Genomic DNA, 21,749 nt, shown 5'->3' with positions numbered 1-21,749 from the left:
AATGTATCAAAAAACTATGGTACATGTACACAATGGAATTCTATGCAGCAGAAACAAAGAAGGAGCTCATACCCTTTGCAACAGCATGGATGGAACTGGAAAGCATTACACTGAGTGAAATAAGCCAGGCGGTGAAAGACAAATACCATATGATCTCACCTTTAACAGGAAGCTAAACAACAAAACAAACAAGCAAGCAAAATATGACCAAAGACACTCAAGTAGAGAACAGGCTGACAGTGACCAGAGGGGAAATGGGAGGGAATTTCAGGGGAAAAGGGGAAGGATTTATAGGAACAAGTATAAAGAACACGTGGACAAAAACTAAGGGGGCGTGAAAATGGGAGGGAGGTGGGAAGCACTGGGAGGGGTGGGCTGGAATGGGAGTAAAAGACAGAAAACTGTACTTGACAACAATTAAATAAATAAATTTTAAAAAAGAATCTGAACTTTAGATTATATTTTAAATTGTTCAGTGACCTCTTCTCAGTATAACATTTCATCTTTTAAAGTAAAACACAACCTAGAAACAGAAAGGTTCTAAGGTCAAATTTACACAGTGGGTGAAACACACAAAATGAACGCACCCTGCAACTATTATCTTGGTTAAAAAAAAAAGGAGCTCTCCCAAATCCTGGAAACCATCCTGTACCCTCTTTACCTGATAACCGCTCCATCCTATTCAAAGATAGCCAATATTATTGCTTTTCTCCTCACACACTAAGGTGGCCTGTTTGTGAACTTCATGTAAATGGAATAAAATAACATGTATTTTACAGTGCACACTTTATTTAACTCGCCATTATGACCATCAGATGAACTCATATTGTTGGGTTTAAGTGCAGTCTGATTATTTTCATTACTATTACATATTCCATTGTCCAATACACCACAGTTCATTTAGCTATTTTAGATGGACATTTGGGTTATATTCAGTTTGGGGGTTATTATTCATATTGCTACTATGGTCATGCTCTGTATTGTTTTTATGTTCATGTGTACACATTTCTGCTGGACATATACCTAGGAGTGAAATGGTCAGATCACGGGCAACTTAAGTTCTACTTAAATATATGTTTCTAAATAGTTTCCCTGAAAATACTCCAAATCATCCTCACACTTGTAATGGATTCTAAAAAAGAAATAACTTTTCTAGAGTCTTGCTAGTCTGAAATAATTTGTATATATTTAATGATTCTACTTCTTCAGAATGGTAGATAACAAACATAGTTTATTTTTTTGGAAACAGAGAAGCCATGATAACAAGTGAAATAATGTATGAAGTGAATTTAGGCATAAACAGAAATGCCTGGTCCAACAGGCTGTGCACAGTATCCCAGGAAGCAGGAGGCATGCGATGACTAGAGAGCAGAGAAGAGGAGGAGGACAACACAGGAGAAGGAAAAGAGACAGATGGAAAGGAACAGAGGATGCTAATTCTGCCAAACTTTGGTGAAATGTACTGGGCATAAAATCAGAGGAAAAAGTGTACACAATGTTAAAAATAACAGCTCTCCTCAGTTATAAGACTTTATGTCCTTCTTCAAGTTTGGCCCTATTCTACAGTTTGGGGAGGATAATTCCTAGGTAGCTGGCCATTCACTGGTATAACTCCTATGTTCAAGTCTGAGCTAGAACACCTCTGAAGTTATAGGAAAGAAGGTCATCTACACAGAGAACTAGGACATCCTGGAACCTTGGACCCTGTAGAGAGTATGCAGGGGAAGGTGGATCAAGGAATGCAAAGACCTGTAAACTTCCTAGAGTGAGCTTTTTTCTGAGACTGCTACTTTTAGTAAGTCTTTTCTATCAACACATTTGTTCTGAAGACATTGGAGGTATAAAAATGCTAACTAGAACAAATATAAACAGTACTCTTGCCAGCAGAGTTACAAATATGACAACTATTTAGCTTAGAACATCCTTGAAGCTATCCTTGAAGTTTTGGGCACATGTATTAAGAGGCGTTTCCAGCAGTAGAAATCAATAGCAGTCTATGTGCACATGTAACATGTTTACCACCTCGAACCAGGTGTTGCAGCACTAAAGGGAAGCCAGTCTGTTGCTTTAATTTCACACACTGCATTTTGGGAGCAGGAGTGAAGATACTCTGCACAATTGCCTTTGCTTGCAAGGCATCACATCTGTTCCTTGGAGAACATTTGATGGGGTCAGGGCAAGATGAGGAGCAACCAAGAATCTGGCTTATATCCTAGATTATCATTGATGTGGCCTAAACAGATACATGCAGTTAGTGGGGGAATGAGGCAAAAGATATGAAATAGAAAGGGCCTCTCATGGAATGGCATAGTACTTTTGTCTTATGTTAAGTTTACAGATGTAAAACTCTTGTATCCAGTATCCCATTCTTAGAGGAAGCTTCTTTCTTCCATATGTGCCAATTATATACCATGATAATAGTAAATCCTCCTAAATTCTTATTTCCTTCCTACTCCCCAGGCCCTAGACATAGCAAGGGCAGACCTTCCCTCCAGTCACCCACAGTATCAATTCCTTATTCCTTTTTTCTATATCTCCAGGCCCAGCAATGTCCAAAATGTTCATTCTGTTGTTTTCAAGTTTGTGTCACAGTAGTGACTGTCTCTTTTTACCGTTTATGAATCCCAAGCCTATAAATCTTGATCTTAAAGAGCATGTCTTCCTCTTTCTCCAGATTTGCATCAGCTGAGGAATTTCACTAAAAATATTCCTGATCTGAAAGTGCTTAAAGCTCAGTTTCAAGAGCTCCTTCTGCATCTGGGTATCATCAGGTTTGTCTTCCTTCTCTTTATGTTGCAGGACCTTAAAATGAAACTCTTGCTGTCTGGGAACGTTTACCAAGTACCCAAAGCTGAGAACACTTGGTGTCAAATAACAACTTACTCCTAATGAAAATGCTCAATCACCTTTTTTCAGGGTTGGAAGTTCATTAAATTAGAGGGGCAAGAAAGAATGCTATTCCAAATTAAACAGGCATGTTGCTTACAAACATACCAGTTTGGGAAAAACCTTTTGATTGTAATCCTTCTCTTCCCAATATGCCTTACCAATACACCAACGCATTCTTCTGTAATTATACATATTGAATAAAATATTGAAAAATGAGAACAGAGGTTGGTTTCTAAATTGAATTAGGGGCAGAGTGAGCACACACATAGTTGATAAAAAAACTTAGTGAGATGACCAGCCATTCCAGCTGGAGTTCATTTAAAAATATATATATATATATTTATTTATTATTAGAGGCAGAGAAGGGAGGTAGAAAGAGAGGGAGAGAAGCATCAGTATGTGGTTGCCTCTTGTACGCCCCCTACTGGGGGCCTGGCCTGCAACCCAGGCTTGTGCCCTGACTGGGAATCAAATGAACAACCCTTTAGTTATCAGGCCCACACTCAATCCACTGAGCTACATCAGCCAGGGCCATTTTTACTTTTGCTAACAGCAAAAAATATTTATCACTATTTGTTCAGTACTGGAAAGATGTTACTTATAAGTTCTCATGAAAAAGCTACAAGATTAGTACGATTATGACCACTCTGCAGATGAGAAAATAAGTCAGAAGGAAGCTAGGTAAATTCCTCAAGGTTACACAGCCACAGGATATAGAAATACAATTTGAAAACATGCATTTGGCTCTAAAGTGATACTGTTATGAACTTTACTACATTATTTCTTTAAGATCAGCATATCCTACAAAATATCCTAACATACTATGGCTCTATTTTAAAATGTGTAGCAGACTCTGGTTGCCTGCCCCATAAAAAAATTCATTCTGCCTTTTTTTATTACATGGTCACGTACCTATAGTCTTCATTTACTACATTGCAGCCAGGTGTGTCCTGGTGTTTACATTTTCACAATGAAATATGAGTACACATGGATTAAGCATATTGCAGTCTGGACTATAAATCATTGACAAGTATTCTGACATTCTTTCTTTTTCCCTGTCATGGTCTGGAGTTCAGATATGTGCGTTAGAAGCCTAGAAAATTTGGTCTATAACATTAAATACCCTTTCACATTTTAAAACATATTTTGATATTTTGGAGTCCTTGTTAAAGCAATATACAGTAGATGTTACCTTTACTGGTATAAAACACAAGCAAAATGAATAAGAATATTTAAACTTCCTCTTGAGAATTAAAGAGAGAGAGAGAGAGACAGAGAGAGGGGGGGCTCTAAATTGAAACGTTAAAGGTATCAGTAACAATTCCTTTCTTTTGGGGAGGAAATAAAAAGTGGAAATTTAACAAAAAGTTATAATAATAAACAAAGATTTCAAGTGATTATAATTTCTAGCAATAATGCCCTTTTTTACTCACTCTGTCTATAGGAATCATGTAGACTTATGAGGAAGAACTCCGTCTATGTTCACACCAGTGATATTTGATGTGTGGATTTAGTCCTATGGGTCTCCCTTTCTCTTCAACATAATACAAAAGCAAATTTTGTTTATTCTCACAATGACTAAAATTTAGAGAAAGAAAGGACTTAAAGTCCCAATTCCAACTGTATATCTATCTATCCTATGATACAATTCCCTCAAAGAGAAATGAATACTAAATCCACATTTGCAACCAGAAACTTTATATCGTGTAAACTCTGTCCAGTACATTCTCCACTCCCTACTTCTACCTGCTCAACCATCTATTTCCATGTGTTCTTGGCTTACATGTCACCTCCACAGAGAAAGCCTGCCCTGCCACACTTCGGAAGTCTGCACAACTGTTCCCCCAAAAGACTAGAGTCACATTTGGGTGTGAATGTATCCTACCAAGTGCAGAAGCAGATGTATGTATGTGAGCAATGGGGAAGAAAAAAAGCATGCTGTAACAATTTACACATTAACCAACAAGTTATGAGTGTTCTCCACATCAGAACTTCGAACTTCTTGAAAATCTACTTAGGCTGTGTGGTGATATCTCATTGGGACATGAATTTGCATTTTCTTCACTGTCAATGTGCTTGAGCACCTTTTCATATATTTGTTTGCTGCTTTGTTTCTCTGTGAAATCCCTGCAGCTGTCTTTTTTTCCTATTGTCTTTTTCATCTTGATTTGCAGGAGGTTTTTTCATTTTTTAAAATTGTTGTTCAGTTACAGTTGTCCCACCTTTTCCCCCATGACTCTCCCCTGCTCTGTACCCCTCACTCCCACAGTCAATCCCCGCCCCCATGGTCTGTGCCCATGAGTCCTCTACTCATGTTCCTTGGCTTGCCCCTTCCCCCCCTTTCCCCCTTTATCCCCTTCTTCTTCCCTTGTTATGTATTTTGGAGGTTTTTTTGTTGGTTATGTAACTGAATGCAGGTCCAGCTGCCTAATGCCAATACTCTAGAGGCAGGTGCTGATGTAAAGGAAAGTGGTTAATTTTCAGGTGCTAGCAACCTGGAAGATGGGGGACTCATGTCTCAAAGTCCATCTCCACCTCTCAGTGCAGGCAGGGGTTTTTATAAGGAGGGAGAGGGGAACAGAACAAGGAGATCAAGGTGGGAGGGGAGTTGAAAAGTTTTCTACGTGCAGATGAGCACATTCCTCTCCAGTCAGGCCAGTGATGGTCTGGTGTGCCTCATCGTGGTTTCATCATCCTGGAGTGACATCATCTTGGCTCCATGGTTGAAGGTCAGCAAATCTCCTGGGGCTGGGATGCCTGAAGGTCAGAGTCTGTATCTTTTGAAGTTAGTTCCTAGGATTCTTGTACAAACATGCTGTTTATCTGCAAGCTACATGTTAGTCAGAGTGAGCATTTACAGAAACAATATCAAAAAATGGTAGAGTGGGTTACAATTCCCCACTGTTTCAATTTTCCACTGTTGAACTTGGATGAGTTGCAAATGTTTTCTTTCTGTGACTGTCTTTATTTTTTAATGATATTTTTCTTGAAAGATGTACTTAGTTTTGATGTAGTCAAACTTTGACTTTAGGAAGGTGGTGGCAGGGAGTGTGTGCATGTGTGTGTGTTCTGAAAAAATTATTTTGTCATCTAAGGTTCTGGCATTTTGTGTGTGTGTGTGTGTGTGTGATATGCAAATGGTTACAACAACTTTGAAATGCTCTTTGACCTTATCTATAGAAAGGCTGGAGATGTATACACCCTATGACTCAGGAATTCCACTATTAGTACACTCTGCAAGGGGATCTTATGTACATGTGCACGAGTATTACACACACACACACAGTAATTTCCCCCCACTCCCAATGATTAATCTGTTTGAAAAAATTAGTGCTCATCTCCAAAAATAAATTTTGGGCCCATATTCCATGACATTTAAAAATCAATTCTCAGTCAATTATAGATGTAAAAATTAACAGTAAAATGGCAAATATATTAGTAAATAACACATGACTTTGGGTGAGAAAAAACACAGATCATACACATCACCACCACCACCACCATAATTACAAATAGTGGCAGTTTAATTTACCTTTTTCACTAGTTAGACTTTTTTCCTCATTTGACTAGCGTACTGCCGTGTAGAGAACAACCAAACTGTGAAGAATAGATGTAATAAAGATGGTATCTCTGTCTTCTTAGCTATGATATGGAAGAATGATTTAACCTCTAAATATGTTTGCTGTAATTTTTGTAGGTATCTTTTCAAATTTGATTAAGGAAGCTTCCTTTTATCTTTGGTTTGAGGGAAATGGATGATAAGATTTATCATACTTTTAATTTGCATCTATTAAGATGATCATATAATTTACTTCACTTTAATTGTATCACTCAATGTGAGTGATTATTTAAACATAAAGTAGACTTCCCAGGATAGACCAAACTAGGTCATGATGTTTTAGCCTTGCTTTATACAGCTGAATTTTGATTTAGAAAATTTGCCTTTATGTTTATAAGCGATATAAGCTTTTTTATTTTTTGTGTACTGTTTGGTCCCATTTTTCTATAAAGGATCTCCAATGCAAGTAATGATTTGGTTAGTGTGTCTTATATTTTTATATGCTAAAAGAATGTGTATAAAACTGCAATTATTTTTACTAGAATATCTGTAGAAATGACGATGGAAGCATCTCCACCCTGTGATCTCTTTATAGAAAGACTTCTTTCTCACTGATTCTATTTTCATAATAGTTGTTAGAAGTTTGTAGGTGCTTATTTCTTCCTTGCATCAGCCGTGGTAATTTACATCTCACAGAATTTGTTTGTATTACTCAACTTTTATTTATATAACATTGTTCATATCTTCTTATAGTTTTACTGTTTACAGGTTTTCTAATAATAAATAGTCCTTCTAATTCCCAATAGAGATTTATTTATGCATTCTGTTTTATTTATATTTATCGACACATTGTTTCAGGCATGCATCATTTTTCATGGGAAAGAGAATAACCTTCTTTATTGATCTTTAATAAAAATCTGCTTACAATAAATTCAGTCAGTTTTACTTTGAGAAAGTATTTTGTGTTCCTTTTGGAAACATCATGACTGAGGAGAGAATTCTGGTTTGACATTCTTTTTCATTCAGTGCTTTATAAATGTTATTCCTTTTCTAACTGGCATTGTTTCTAGGAAAAAGTGTTCTGACATCGCACTTTTTGGCCTTCTGTAGGTAACATTTCCTTTTTTTCCTCTAGATGTTTAAGATTTTTTCATAATATGTGGGTTTAATAAATTTGGTTATGGTTGGATAGTTGTGCTTTGGTTTGTTATTCATTCTATATGGAGTTCTTGGAACTTCTGCATGTGTGGTTGCTTGTTTTTTATTCATTTTGGAAAATTTTGTATCTCTTTTAATTCCCTCTTCTATTTTGCTATTCCAGTGGTATACATATTACGTATTTTGATATGGGTTTACCTTTTGGGGTAGTTCTAAAAGACAGTGCCCCCTCCCCCAGACACACTCCTTAAAATTTAACAGCCTCTGAACTTTGTTCTATGAATTCTCTGATACACAAGAAATGCTAATAGAAGAATATGAAGCCAGGAAGAACATTATCCCATTTATAAATAGGACCTGAAGAGGTTTTAGGGTGAGCATCCTGTAATGTTGAGACCTGAAACTGGTCAAAAATTTAAAATTTCTTCTAATTTACCTACCTATGAGGTCTGTTCAAAAGGTATCCAGCCGTGCAATATGAAAAATAGAGACACTTATTGAAGAAGAAATGAAAAACGTTATACTTAAGGCAATAATACCTCAGTCCTCTTCAAAGTAGGCACCTTGGAACCATACATAGTTCTCCCACTTGCTATCAGCTACCCTGTTGTATTTTCCTGAGTCTCACTGATGTTCCAAAATCTCTTCCCTTTCAAAGGTGATTTTAGTTTTGGGAAAAGCTAGAAATCACAGGGCACCAAATCTGGGCAATAAGGGGGCTGAGTCACTTGGGTGATTTGATGTTTCACCAAAAAACTCCACATACGAGAAGTGATGTGTGAGCCAGTGTGGCAGACTCTGCTAGCCTGTTGTGACTGAAGACGAAAACAAATGCACAGGTTACAGCAATCCTGTGGAGGGAAAGGGGACAGCATGGCCACTCTCTCAAGGGGAGAGCACCTCTGAGTGTCTGGACCACTCTCTAAGAGGAAAGCGTCCCGACCCTTGCCTGGACAGGCTTTCATTGTTTATTTTGGGTCTTGCATTAAAGAAGGATGTATTATCTATTACACAGAATATTATTATCTACATTTTAGGTTCAATTAAGGAAATGAAAATAACAAATGCAGAAGGGAAAGATGGTGAGATGATTAGCTCTGTCCTTGGGAAAATTCACACGGGCTTTGGAAATTATCTTGAAGATAGACAATACACATCTACTGTTTCAGACAGGGGTGAGGGAGTTTCAGCAAGAGCAAGCCAGAACAGTCTATGCATTTTCTAGGCCTGATTTCCATGGGAAAATCCAGTTTGAGGGTCTGGCTCCTGCCCACCACATCACCCCTATAGGTTTTCCATACAGGCTGAGTCACATTTGCCAGATTCAAAATAAACTGGTCCCCTACAAGCAGGTGCATTGTCATAATGAAGCTGCCACTCACCAGTTGCCCATAGCTGTGGCCTTCTGAATCATCTGAATAGTTTCTGCAGAGGAATGTTCAAGCTTAATGCAAAATTTGGTGCAGATTTGTTGCTGTACTGAGTCTGTCATTTTGAATGTGACAGACACACAGTACACATGCTCACTCAATGGTGTCTACCACCCCTGCTGACTAGTACAGTGAAATCATCATTGTTCATGCATGTGTATTCCAGTCCACTCTCCTTGGCTGCCTGAACTTTAAGACTGTTCTCCACCTATCATTCCTTCCCATCTGACTATCTGGGTATCAGATGTGACAGCACTCAATCTTTGACCTTGCAGATGTCTATACTACCTTAGTGGGTATAGAATAACAGAATAGAAGGAACCTGGATCCCTGAATGACTCTGTGGAACTTACAGTGGTGGGACTGTAATATGCCTTCTAAGCTGTTATTAGCAGATGCTAAAAGATCTTGATCTGTAATATCCTCAGTGTAGTCCTCTCTACTCCTGCTATCAGACAAATGGAATGCAAATATGGCTATGAGAATGACTAACAAGCTTTATAATCTCTACTTGCCTGTGCAACACAGTCCATAATCCAGATTCTAATTAATCTTTCCACATTATTCTCTATGAACCCGTTATACTGGCAGCACTAGATCAGACTAATTCCTAGCACCTAGTCCCTACTTCTGTATATCTACTCATTCGCTTACTTTGCATTAAAATATTTTTCTTCCAATCACTCTTTGTTCAAAGTGAGTCATTCTTTAAAACTCAACAAAAATGGGACCTTTTCTGTGACGCCATCTCTAACCTTTCCTAATATAATTAACTATTGCTTTTGTAGAGACAAGCACTTTACCTATAACATCATTTTAGCATCTATCACTTTTGGCTTTATTTTATATTTGTCACCTTCAAGGTATAGATTGTCCAAAGGTGAGAACCTCACTTTCTTCATCTTCAAATCTGCAAGGGCAATGGGCTTCATAGTTGTCTTATCTGCACCAGTGAAATGCACCACTGTGTGTTGCAGAAAAATGGTAGCATTGCCCAAATTAAAAACACCAAGTAAAGACAAATTATAAAAATTGTCTAACAATATCACTCAATAAGAATACACTTTAACTCTGAAAATAGGAAGTCTGGACTATAAACTCATCTTTAAAGATGAATATTGCAGTAAAAATGCGATTGGTAATATTATATCACATATTTAAATAAATAAAAGAATTTCAATTTTTCATTTTTCAATGTATTTTCTGATATTGAAGTCAATATAACAGTTTTCCTGGAACAAGGTTTTCATTTTAGCAATGTATTTTTGATGATGCAATAAAAATGAATCTCTAATATCTAGCTATTGTGACAGTTTTTACCATGTGAAAGAGCCAGTTTTGCCAAACTGATTGATGAGAGTGGAGTTAACCCTTTATTATCTTTGAAACCAACTCGGAATATTCTAGGCAGAGAATGATAGGCAATGAAGCCAGCCCAAAGTGTGCCAGTGACACACCTGCTGGTATGTCAATGCAGAAGACAACTGATGGAGCAAACGACTAATTTAATTGTACAGTTTTTGGTCTGTAGTTTAATACGGTGGGATGCTTTAAAATTATATATCTATTTTTCTCTGAGTTAATGCTCATATGTAGGGAAGTCCTTAATAGAAGGTAAAACCAGAGAGCTGAGAGGAAATATTTATGGCACTAACAGCTTTTACAAATGGGCCGATGATTGTGATTTGTTTTGCTCACTTGGAATAAATATTCACTTTTGAGTTTGTAATTTTATATTATTTTATTTCAAGCAAACACTCAAAACTTACACACTCAGGACCTTTATAATCCCCAGCCACCACACACACACACACACACACACACACACACACACAAGTCAAAGACTAAACTGTAAAATAGCGATTATCTCTGGACTGCAAAATTTGTTAATGAAAAATGACTTAATAACAAGAATACCTAAAATGAGAGAAAGAAATGAAATAGTCTAAACAAAAAATTGAAACAAAACACACTGTCCCCGAAAGGCCCCCCGTTTACACCTGCCAGCCTGCTGTGAGGGACTCACATTCACCCTGGGCTCTGTGCTCATTGTGGGAGGTGTGGAAGAACCGGGGTCGTCCTCCTGGTTTCACCTCCGCCCTGGGACCGCTAATCTCCGTTAACAAACAGGAAAACCCTAAGACAGTTAAAAGAACTAAACACACGTGTCCTTTCGATTTTGTTTTCCTTGACCTCACTCATAACCTCTTGGCTGTAACATCGGCTCGATTTTCAGCTGCTAGAGTCAGTCGGTACCTGGAGGACCCAGGTGCCAGAGAAGCGCGCGAGGACAGAGCGAGGACAACTGGGAGAACTTGCCCCCTGTCGGTGGCATCCGCACCACGTAAGTTTCTCCCGGACCAGGTCTCGCATGCACATGTTCGTAAAACAACAACAAGAGCACATCCCACACTAGAGGTGCGGGGTCTGCAGGCACTGTCAGGCAGGGAAGCAGCCGGAGGTGGGCGGTGGGCGCCAGAGGGGGAAAGCCCTCGGCCACTTTGCTCCTGCCTCGTCTGCCTTTGCGCTTCGAGAGCGCCCAGCGTGTCTCCGGGAGACGCTGCTTTACCTCGGGCACCTACCTACTCAGGGCTGCGCTACGAGCCCTGCAGTGGTGAGGGGGTTGCCCCTTATATCATGCGTGAGGAGGTGCTGAAGTCCTCTCCGGGGCTGATGCACTAAACCCTAACACCCTTGCAGAGGTGCTGGGTGGAGTGGCTTCCTCCCTCTCTTCCCTGCTTGTTTCACACCTTTTCTAACTGGCCCCTGCTAGATACTGGAGAAGCAGAGAGAAAAGGTAGTCCTCAACATAAACTATAATATTTAACAATTCTTTTCGTATTAACCCATGTTTAGTATTTGAACAATTCTGACAAGCTCCATTTGTATAAAATAGTTCACTCTCAGTCTCTTTAACCTACTGTTAAGAGTAACTGTAAGGACTAAGCTTTTTACCCCCTGCACTGCTTCTGAATGTTTGGGTTCTACAGGGGGGGAAAATGACATAAATTACCTTTATTTTCAGGTTTAGATGTTTGCTTCATTTCCTTTCCATACACTAGCAACAGGAAAGTGGGAGGAGGAAAGGGAGCAAGCAGGGGTGGGAAATAACTGGGGGCTTGTGCTTGGACACACTGACCTGAGGGGCCTGGGGCAGGAATGCTGATCATCAACTTTCTTTTGCCTGCAGCTTGATCTTGAGCTTAAACTCCTCAACTTTGGACTCAACATGGTCTCTGAGGAATGGAGTGGTAAAGGCATCTGTAGCCTGATGGTCTGCACTGCAGGCTTCAGTTGTGGCTTTAGTTCTAGACAATAGCTGTGAGATCACAGCCTTGCAGCACATCACATAGCCAGTTCAGTGGCAAGTAGAGAGGAAAAGACAGCTAGCTGCATGGAGAGATGAGAGATTAGGCTTTTACCGTGCCTTTTTGGGGAGGTGGGGGCTCGACAGTGGGGAAAGGTGAAGACAGTTTCTTCATCCATGTTCCTCATTTGAGTTTGCATAGGATGGATTTATCACTGGTATTCAGTCTTGACTCCACATTGGATTAGATTAACCTCTTATCCTCCGTTTTGGCAGCAAGAGCAGACTGGTTCAGAGACCTCTGGCTGCCTTTATTTACTGGAGGGAAAAACAGTAAAAGAGAGCCCAAACACAAACGGACTGCCTAAAGATTGCAGCCTCAGCCCCATCCTCAGTCACAGCCTTAAAAGTTGGAAGACACACAATAGCTGTATATCACTGCTCAGGCCCAAGCTTTCTTTGGACTCCTTGGGCAGCTTCTTTCTTGGTAAGTCCTGAAAATTGGAAAGGAGCAACTCAGCATTTCCTGGAAAATAAGGAGTTCTTGCTTCTCCCTAGTGAAATCCTACTACAGACATCTCCAGGAGTTATGCAGGCCCAACTGAGGGCAGTTTGGTTCTGGGTCTTTCCACAAGTACATTTTTCAAACAATTACATGGATAGTGCAGAAACTGGTTTTTTGTTGTTCTGCAATGACCTTTTATTAATATATACTTTTTATTGGCCTATGGCATACATCTATTTCTTGATTTTGGTGTACACTTCTATTCTGAAACAGATCAATCTCCCAGTGACTCAATTTTCCTATGTGGGATGTTTCGTGAACTTTGGGCCAAGAAGATTTTGATGACATCTCAAAAAGGACAAAAATCAAAAGCTATTTCCCCTCTGGAACCCAAAAATTCCTTCAGTCCTTGACTATTATAAATGGTCCTATAGATATTACATTTCATTGATCTGTCATGTCAAACTGGAATTGTCAATTTGAAAGCCAAGATTTTGATGAATACTTGCCATACTCATCACTAGTTCTGTAGGTGTTCTCAACAACTAGGACCACAAGACAGAAGAGATGCATGAAATCTGTGTCTTAACAATTTATGGCTGTGTCCCGAGGTCATCCTAGAGCCAAGTCATTCCTCAGGATCGTAAGCCTCACTGCCTTAGGTCTTAAGAGAGGACAATGGATGAAGTGATGATTTTGCTTCTCACGATGACAACCCTGCTTTGGATAGGCCCACGATACTGCATTTTAAGACGTGGCTGTCCTGACATAGCAATGACATTCAACCTGAGATGCTCATGGCATTGGGAGCACTTTGGCCCTTGCAGAAAGTCACTATAAGGACGAAACCAAAAATTGATGAATATTTTTATTGTAGGGCCTACCTGATGTTTACTGTGGGAGGAATATAGTAGGAAAGAACAACTAAAACTTAGAGACTGACAAAGTGCCACCTAGATATGAAAACCTTTATAGAGAAGCGCAAGGTGGTAATCATCACTGTTACTGTCGGAATGGTGATTGGAAATGTCCCTCCAGGAGGAGATTTTGATATTAGCATTTCCTCATTTTGTGTCTCTTTCCCCTCAGTGTCCCTGAGACGTAATTTGTGGATACAGTTTCTACCAGGACCAAACTGTGAGCTGTTGAGTGGGTTAGCCTTAGAAGTCATCAAGGCATAGATGGACTTTAGAAGAGAAAGGGCCAAGCATTTACAGTTACCCAAGTCTTGCTTTGGCTTAAAGAACTTCTCCTTTTGTCAGTCTGTGGCTTAGACAACAGACCTGCCTTTAGTCCTTCGGGTCCCTGAGCTATGCACATGAAGGTGACCAAGGAAAAATCTCGTATTAATATTTAGAGCTTGGAATAGCTGAGATTTTCTCAAGGCCCTTCTCTGCCAATTTGCTTCATGGAAACAGTGCTATTGGAATGAATATCTCATTAAAGGTAAATACATGGCCAATTATAATACCTAGTATTATTGTAACAATAGGCTGTCAACTCCACTTTTTGATTTCAACCATATTTAACAGACCAAATCATTAAAACATTAGTCTAAAAGCTGATATTTTTTAGCTACGATTTGAAAGTTCACATTTTGTTTCATATATCATTGAAAAGTTTAATGATTAAAATGATTAAGTTATGTTTTTGTATGCACAATGTATAAAGGTATCTTTTTTAATAACAACAACTAAAAATGTAGAAATAGAGCTATAAAGGAGAGGATTTTTGTATGTTTTTCAAGTTAAACTGGTATAAATTTAAATTAGGGTGTGAAAATTTTAGGATGTTAAATATAATCTCCATGCTACCCACAACAATAAAAGCTACAGAATATTGGGGAATTAAATTTTTTTAGTACAAAAAAGTCAACTAACATGAAAGAAGACAGTAATATAGGAAATGAGGGATTAAAAATATAAGACAGAAAAAATAACAAAATGGTAGAAGTAATTCCTCTTTATCAATAACTCTAAATATAAATGAATTAAACTCTACAATCAAATGGTAGACTGGCAGAATTTATTTCTTTTTTTCCCAATTTTTTTAATTTAATTATTTTTCAAGTACAGTTTTCTGTCTATTACTCCCATCCCATCCCACCCCCCATGCTCCCCCCCCTCCCATTTCCACCCTTCTCAGTTGTTGTCCATGTATCCTTTATATATGTTCCTCTAAATCCCTCCCCTATTTCCCCTGAAATTCCCTCCCCTCTCCCCTCTGGTCATTGTCAGTCTGTTCTCTATTTCAGTGTCTTTGGTTATATTTTGCTTGCTTGTTTGTTTTGTTGTTTAGTTTATTTCTAAAAATTCATGATAAAAGTATATGCTGCCTAGAAGAGATTTACTTTAAATTTAAAGATACAAATAGTCTGAAAGTGAAATTGTGGGAAGAGATATTTTATGAAAATAGTAATGAGAGCATGGGTAGCTATACAAATCATGGAAAAACTAGAGTTTAAAATGGAAAAGTTACAAAAGACATAGAAAGGCATATTTTACAGGAAGTATAATATAGAAAAAGTATAATAATTGTAAGCATTAACACACCTAATAATAGACCTTCCAAGCATATGAAGCAAAAATTGGAATTGAAATTAAAGAGTTCTACTATAATATAGGAAAGCAGTAGAGAAAATCCATGAAGCCAAAGGTTGGTTATTCAAGGTGATCAACCAACTGACAAACCTTTAGCTAGATTGGTTATGAAGAAGAGAGAAAACACAAATAGTGAAATCAGAAAGGGAAGTGGCTCACATAGACTTTTTCCTTAGGATAGTTTCAGAAATGAAATTACTACCAATTTTGTAGGAAAAAAAGGATATGAGAGAGTACTATAAACAATTGCAAACCAACAAATTAGACAACTTAGATGAAATGGACAAATTCCTAGAGAGACAAAATCTATCGAGACTAAATCACAAAGAAAATCATTTTTGGCATACTATTGGTAAGGATATTTAGTTAGTAATAAACAATTTTCTGACAGAAATAAAACAGCCAGATGTCTTTACTGGTGAGTTCTACCACACATTTGAACTACTAACACCAATTCTCAAACATTTAAAAAGAATTGAAGATGAGGAAATCCTTCCTAACTCATACTAAGAGGCTACTATTATGCTAATGCCAAAACCACACAAAGACACTACAAGAAATGAAAATCAGACTAATGTCTCTGATGAATATTTATGCAAAAACCTTCAACGAAATGCTAGCAAACCAAATTTAGCAGCACATTAACAGAATTATAATTATACACTCCATAACCCTTCATGACTAAATAGGGTTTATTCTTGAACTGCAAGGAGTTATAACATAGGAAAATTGATCAATATAGTATACCAAATGGATAGAATGAAAGGGAAAACAGGCACATCATCATCTCTAGTTATGTAGAAAAAATTGATGAAATTCAACACCCTTTTGTAATAAATATACTCAAAAAACTAGGACTAGAAGGAAACTATCTCAACGTAATAAAAGTCACATATGAGAAACCCAAGTCACACATCATAATTGTGAAGTAGCAAGAGCTTTTTCTTCACAATCAGGAACAAAACAAGGATGCCTGTTTACACTATTTTCAGTATAACACAGTACTGAAAATTTTAGACAAATCAATTTGGCAAGAAAAAAAAGAGTCATCTAACTCGGAAAGAAAACAGTAAAATTATCTCTGTTCACAGATGATATGATTTTATATGTAGAAAACTTTAACATTTGCATACAAATTGTTAAATGTATATAATAACATTCAGCAAAGTAACAAGATATATACGAGTGTATTCAACATGCAAAAATCAGTTACATTTCTATATACTAACAATGAATAGGCTGAACAGGAAATTAAGAAAACAATTTCATTTACAATAGCATCAAAAAGAATAAAATACTTAGAAATTAAGTTAACCAAGAAGGTGAAAGACTTTTTCAGTGAAAACTACAAAACATTGGTGAAAGAAATTTAAAAAGACAAATAAAAGGGAAGGCATCTCATGTTCATGGGTGACAAGACAATATTGTTAAGGTGTTAGTACTACCCAAGGTTATCTACAGATTTAATGGAATCCTTATCACAATCCCAAAGACTTTTTTTTTTGTAGAAAGAGCAAAACCCTCTTAAAACTCATGTGGAATCTCAAGGGGTCCTGATACTCAAAATGATCTCAAAGAACAACAACAAAGCTGGAAGACTCATAATTCTTAATATCAAAACTTGAAGAACTTACAAATCTCTAGTAAACAATTTTGTGATATTGACATAAAGACAGGCATATAGACCATTGGAAAAAACATGCAAATATGCAAAAAACTCTTGCATATTTATTGTCAAATGGTTTTCAACAAGGGTACCAAGACCATTCAATGGGGGAAGGGACCATCTTTTTAACAAATAATGTGGGGACAACTGGATAACCACATGCAAAGTTGAAGTTGGACCCTTACCTAGTCATATACCAAAATTAACTCAAAATTGATAAAAAACCTAAATATAAGACCTAAAACTATGAAACTCTTAGAAGAAATCATAGAGTAGAAGTTTCACTACATTGGGTTTGGCAATGCTTTCTTGAATATGACATCAAAGCATAGGAAACAAAAGATAAAATAGACCAAGTGAACTTCATGAAAATTAAAAAAATTGTATATCAGAGGACACTATCAATAGAGTAAAAAGGCAACTCAGATAATGAGAGAAATATTTGAAAGTTGTATATGTAAATAGGGATTAATATTCAGAAAACATAGAGAACTCCTAAAATTCAACAACATAATTATTTTAGATTAAGTTTTTATTTTGAAATAAATAATCCTGACTTGTAGAGAAAGTTCAATATTATAGTGAAACATCATGTACTTTTCACTTAGATTTACCCCTGGTGATATTTCATAATATTTGCATGTTCTCTTTTTAAATAAATTCATTCTTTATTCTATTTACATTCTTATTCTGGTAATTATTTGGGAGAGTTAAGTAGCAGAGCCTATGAAGCTTCACTACTAAATATTTCAGCTGATATCTCTTGAGACCCAGACTTTCTCCTCCTACCTTGCCTTCTTGGAAAGAAGGCTGCCTTCTTTGAATCTTCCTCATTCCCACATGATCATTCTTTCCTTCGGCTCTGGGTCCATCACTCTTGTAAATCTGTGCTCACCAGAGGATCATCCTGGCCTTTCTGCTGACAATTGCAGTGAACTATCTGGCTATTTAACATCGTGAACCTCTCCCCTCTCTGGTTTTTTACTGGTCTCCCTCTCCTCTGAAACTCTATGCCCTCTCAGAATAATCACCCCTTAGAGTTCCACAAGGCATTTCTTCTTGTATCTTCTTAAGCTGAATTATCATCGCAACACGTGATTCAATTACCATCTATACACGGTTTTCTCTCAAACACAAGTCACTCACATTAGACCCTTTTCCTCAGGATAATTTCAGCTTAACAAATGTTGACTGAGTGCAATATATGTGTCCAACATGGGGACTAACAGAGTGAGCTTAGACTTTACTGGAGATAATCAAAAGTGTGATAGTAAGCCGCGATCAGTGTTGTATTACCTGTTGTCTTCCTAGTTTGACAGTTACTGGTAAACACTGGGAGTTGTTCCCTCGTATCTATTTTCCCTTCTTTTATGCCAAGAGAATGCCTGTTTATTTGCTGTGTATATGTTTTCTCAGGTTACTCATGATAATTCCAGCTTCCCTTGTGGCTGGATATAGTAATGTGATAACTTAAAGTTCATTTTTAAGTAGAAGTGATGAATTCTTAAGGTAGAGGGCTATGCCAGTTTCTTCTCCAGTCTGTCTTACTACAAACAGGATGGCACACCATCGTAGTTAGACCTTGCGTTGCCTCTTATAGTTGACTGAACATACAATGTAAATGTTTCTGGAAACCAATCCTTTATAAAAGAAATCTACCTTACTAATACTGGGACTACTAATACTGGGATTTATGTAAGAGAGTAGTATAATTAAATTGTTTATAAACCATTTTTTTTGTTTCTCACAGGTAAACCTAATTCTAACTGACACACTTTCTAGTGTGATTTTTGTGGTCAGGGACCATAGTTTGTAAATAATCTTATTCCTGGAAACAAGCACAATTTCAGGTATACAATAGATGTTCATCCAATGCACTGAAATAAATTAAAGACTGTACTGATAGAACTGGCTATCAAGGAATGAAAACATGAGAGCATACCATTTAAAAATTACTGGGTGAGCTGGAGGCCTTGATGAAAAACTGATCATGCAGAGAAAGAGCCTGGTCTGGAGACTGCTGAGAGGCATATGGAGTGACAGCCTAACTCTGAAGAAATAAGAGGAACCCATCTTGCCAGGGTCCAGCCTCGGCAGGTCTCAGGGTCCCCGGGGGATGGATAGCGCAGGCAACGAATGAAGAGTCAGACACTTGATTGGATGCTGGAGAATGGCCAGCCTCTGTGGGTCTGACCAAACTCTCTGAGTTTAATTTAAGCTTTATTTTTATAGGAATCGTTACATATCATTAAAGAAACAGGTGCCTGTCATGATCAGTTAAGTAGAAAAATCAATACAGAGGTAACTAGGAAAAGTACAAGAAGTTCCACAGACTCAGTCATGTTACACAAAAGTCATTTTGACCAGGAGAGCTATCAGTCAGATAATCAGAAGTAGCTGTATGTACAGAGTTTTAAATGTCTCATTGGTGAATAGATGTTAATTTAGAATTTGGCATGGGTCAAAAGGATACACTAGACTGAACAGTGGTTATGGGAAATTCACTACAAGGCGTTTGTAGTGTCTAACTTAACTATCTTTCTGTCTAGCATGTTTCTTTATGTACTATGGACTCTGACTCCTTGGTAATTGTTTCTACTTGTAATAGCTAACCAGCTTCTGTTTTTTATTTGTCTAATTCTAATTGATATATATTCCTGTCCAAGGCAGAGGAGGGGCCATTACTCACCAACTTTTAGACATTCAGGGGCTACTTCATTAGGGGAGGACTTTGTTCTCTGGCCAAGAACTCATTTTGTACAACTTCATTGGAATTATGTGGATCATTGGGCCTGAAACACAGGTGTCTAAAAATTCCACCACGTATTAATTACCAAAACAAACATGCAAAGAGAGATAGACAGGAAATCCAGCCACAGTTGCCTCTGCTGTGCAGATGCATCTCATCTGTCCCGACTGTATCAAGGGACAAGTGCTGGTTGGCTCCCGACACCATCTCATTACACTAATACATTAGAGAATGTATTGTTCGTGTAGTGTAGTCAATAGAAAGCTCCCATACACTACTCATCTAGGAGTGTATGGAGTAATCTATGTTGTCGAGGAAGATTATTCTGCCAGATAAGTGATTGCAAAGCATGGCATGGTGACACAGGCTTCCCTGGTTTCAAGTCCTGGATCTACTACTTCTTCATACATGCATTTGAGCCTATCCCTCAGTCTTTCTGAACTTCACCCACTACATTTGCAAAGTGGTTATAGAAAGTCCCAACCGCATGGTTCTCATGAATTGCAGTGAGGTTGGCTTTGTAATGCATGTGTCACAAAGCTCAGCACAATGTAGATTCTCAGTAGATGAAAAACACTGCTTGAGTTTTATTTTCATTATGGAAGTAAAACTTTGGAGGCTGGTAATAGCTGCTATAGCATCACTACCATTATCAGAAATTGTGGTGGAGGAAACTGTTTCTCTTTTGGTCTGCTAAAGGTATCTTACATTTTTTGCCATAGGGGAGTATGGAGGCCACACAGGCTCTCTGCTGACAAAAACATGCTTTGGTTAACTGTAAGGAAGAGAATAAATTTGTGGTCTTATTTCTACAGAGAGACTGTTTTTGGTTTGTAGGTTGTCATGGCATCTGGACCCATCATGTTGGTTCCCATATGTTTGGTGGAAAACAAGAATGAGCAGATGTTTGTAAACCAGAAGGCCTTAAAGATTCTTAACAGGATTTCTCAACCAGTGGTGGTGGTGGCCATCGTTGGGCTGTACCGTACAGGAAAGTCCTATTTGATGAACTGTCTTGCAAGAGAAAAGCTTGGTGAGTGAAGTCTTGTGACAGAAAATATTTGCTTAACTCCAGCTGAATCTCTTCCTCACTGTTTCTCTAGGGAAGTCATATGAAGGGAGATTGCCCATTTTTTATTAAACACATTTTCTAAGTCTAATTCTTACCAGGAAACCTGCAACTTGACTTTTTTCTGTTCCAAATTCTTTCTCTTGTTGTGTCTGCTTCCTATAAAAGGAAAATCTCCCATAACAGTACTCTTAGAGTACATCTTTTCTAACCTGTAAGAAGCTGAGCTCTTGAAGTTGATGTCTCCCTCATGAAATTTGGCTTTCTATACTGTAGTATTCTTATGAACTAACCAATATGCTTGAATTTGTGTCATCTTAAAATTTCTCCCTGGACTCCATATCTCATTATGACTACCACCTCATTTTTTCTTTTAACTCCCCTTCAAGCTAAAATATGTTGTTTTAATTTCCTTTCACATTTCTGCTTTTCCCATCTTTCTTTTCAATTGGCTCCTCTCTGGATTTAACCCTAACAGTCAGTCCACTAAATGCTCTTGTTATATTTACCAATGACCTTCATTTTGTATAACTTAATGAATATTTCTTTGGATTCATCTTGGTCCCCTGTTTGACACCATATCTCATAGATGACTTTTCTCTGATCCTTGAATTTCTTTCTGTCCTTGGCTTCTGAGGCACCACACTGTCTGGGTTTCTTTCTACCTCTGTGTTTAGTTCTCTTCAGTCTCTTTACCAGCCTCCAACTTTTCATCTGACTAGTTGGACTGTCTGACTCGTAGGTCCCTCCAGGACTTGGCCCTGGGATGTTTTCTCTTCTCTATTTATACCCTCTCAATGTGGTCTCATCCACCTCT

General features: G+C 37.9%; 2 protein-coding genes across 3 annotated transcripts in view; both read left to right on the top strand.

Moving 5' to 3' along the window:
• LOC118986510 (guanylate-binding protein 6-like) overlaps positions 1-3,105 on the top strand; it is a 37,185-nt gene extending 34,080 nt beyond the window's left edge. For both annotated transcript variants that reach the window (XM_037045455.1, XM_037045454.1), the window contains one exon: positions 2,675-3,105. In XM_037045455.1, the coding sequence (XP_036901350.1) occupies positions 2,675-2,689 (15 nt within the window). In that variant the 3' untranslated portion in view covers positions 2,690-3,105. The remainder of the gene's footprint in view (positions 1-2,674) is intronic.
• Positions 3,106-11,061: 7,956 nt separating this feature from the next.
• Positions 11,062-21,749, top strand: part of LOC118986509 (guanylate-binding protein 6-like) — a 30,351-nt gene continuing 19,663 nt past the window's right edge. The window contains exons 1-2 of the mRNA XM_037045452.1: positions 11,062-11,380; positions 20,701-20,896. Coding sequence (XP_036901347.1) covers positions 20,707-20,896 — 190 coding nt within the window. The 5' untranslated portion in view covers positions 11,062-11,380; positions 20,701-20,706. The remainder of the gene's footprint in view (positions 11,381-20,700; positions 20,897-21,749) is intronic.

This window comes from Sturnira hondurensis, unplaced genomic scaffold, assembly GCF_014824575.4.
Source record: "Sturnira hondurensis isolate 20B ecotype Veracruz unplaced genomic scaffold, ASM1482457v3 Scaffold0004322, whole genome shotgun sequence".
Lineage (NCBI taxonomy): Eukaryota > Metazoa > Chordata > Mammalia > Chiroptera > Phyllostomidae > Sturnira > Sturnira hondurensis.
Note: the sequence above shows the minus strand (reverse complement) of the source record. Positions and strands in the feature narration are given on the sequence as shown.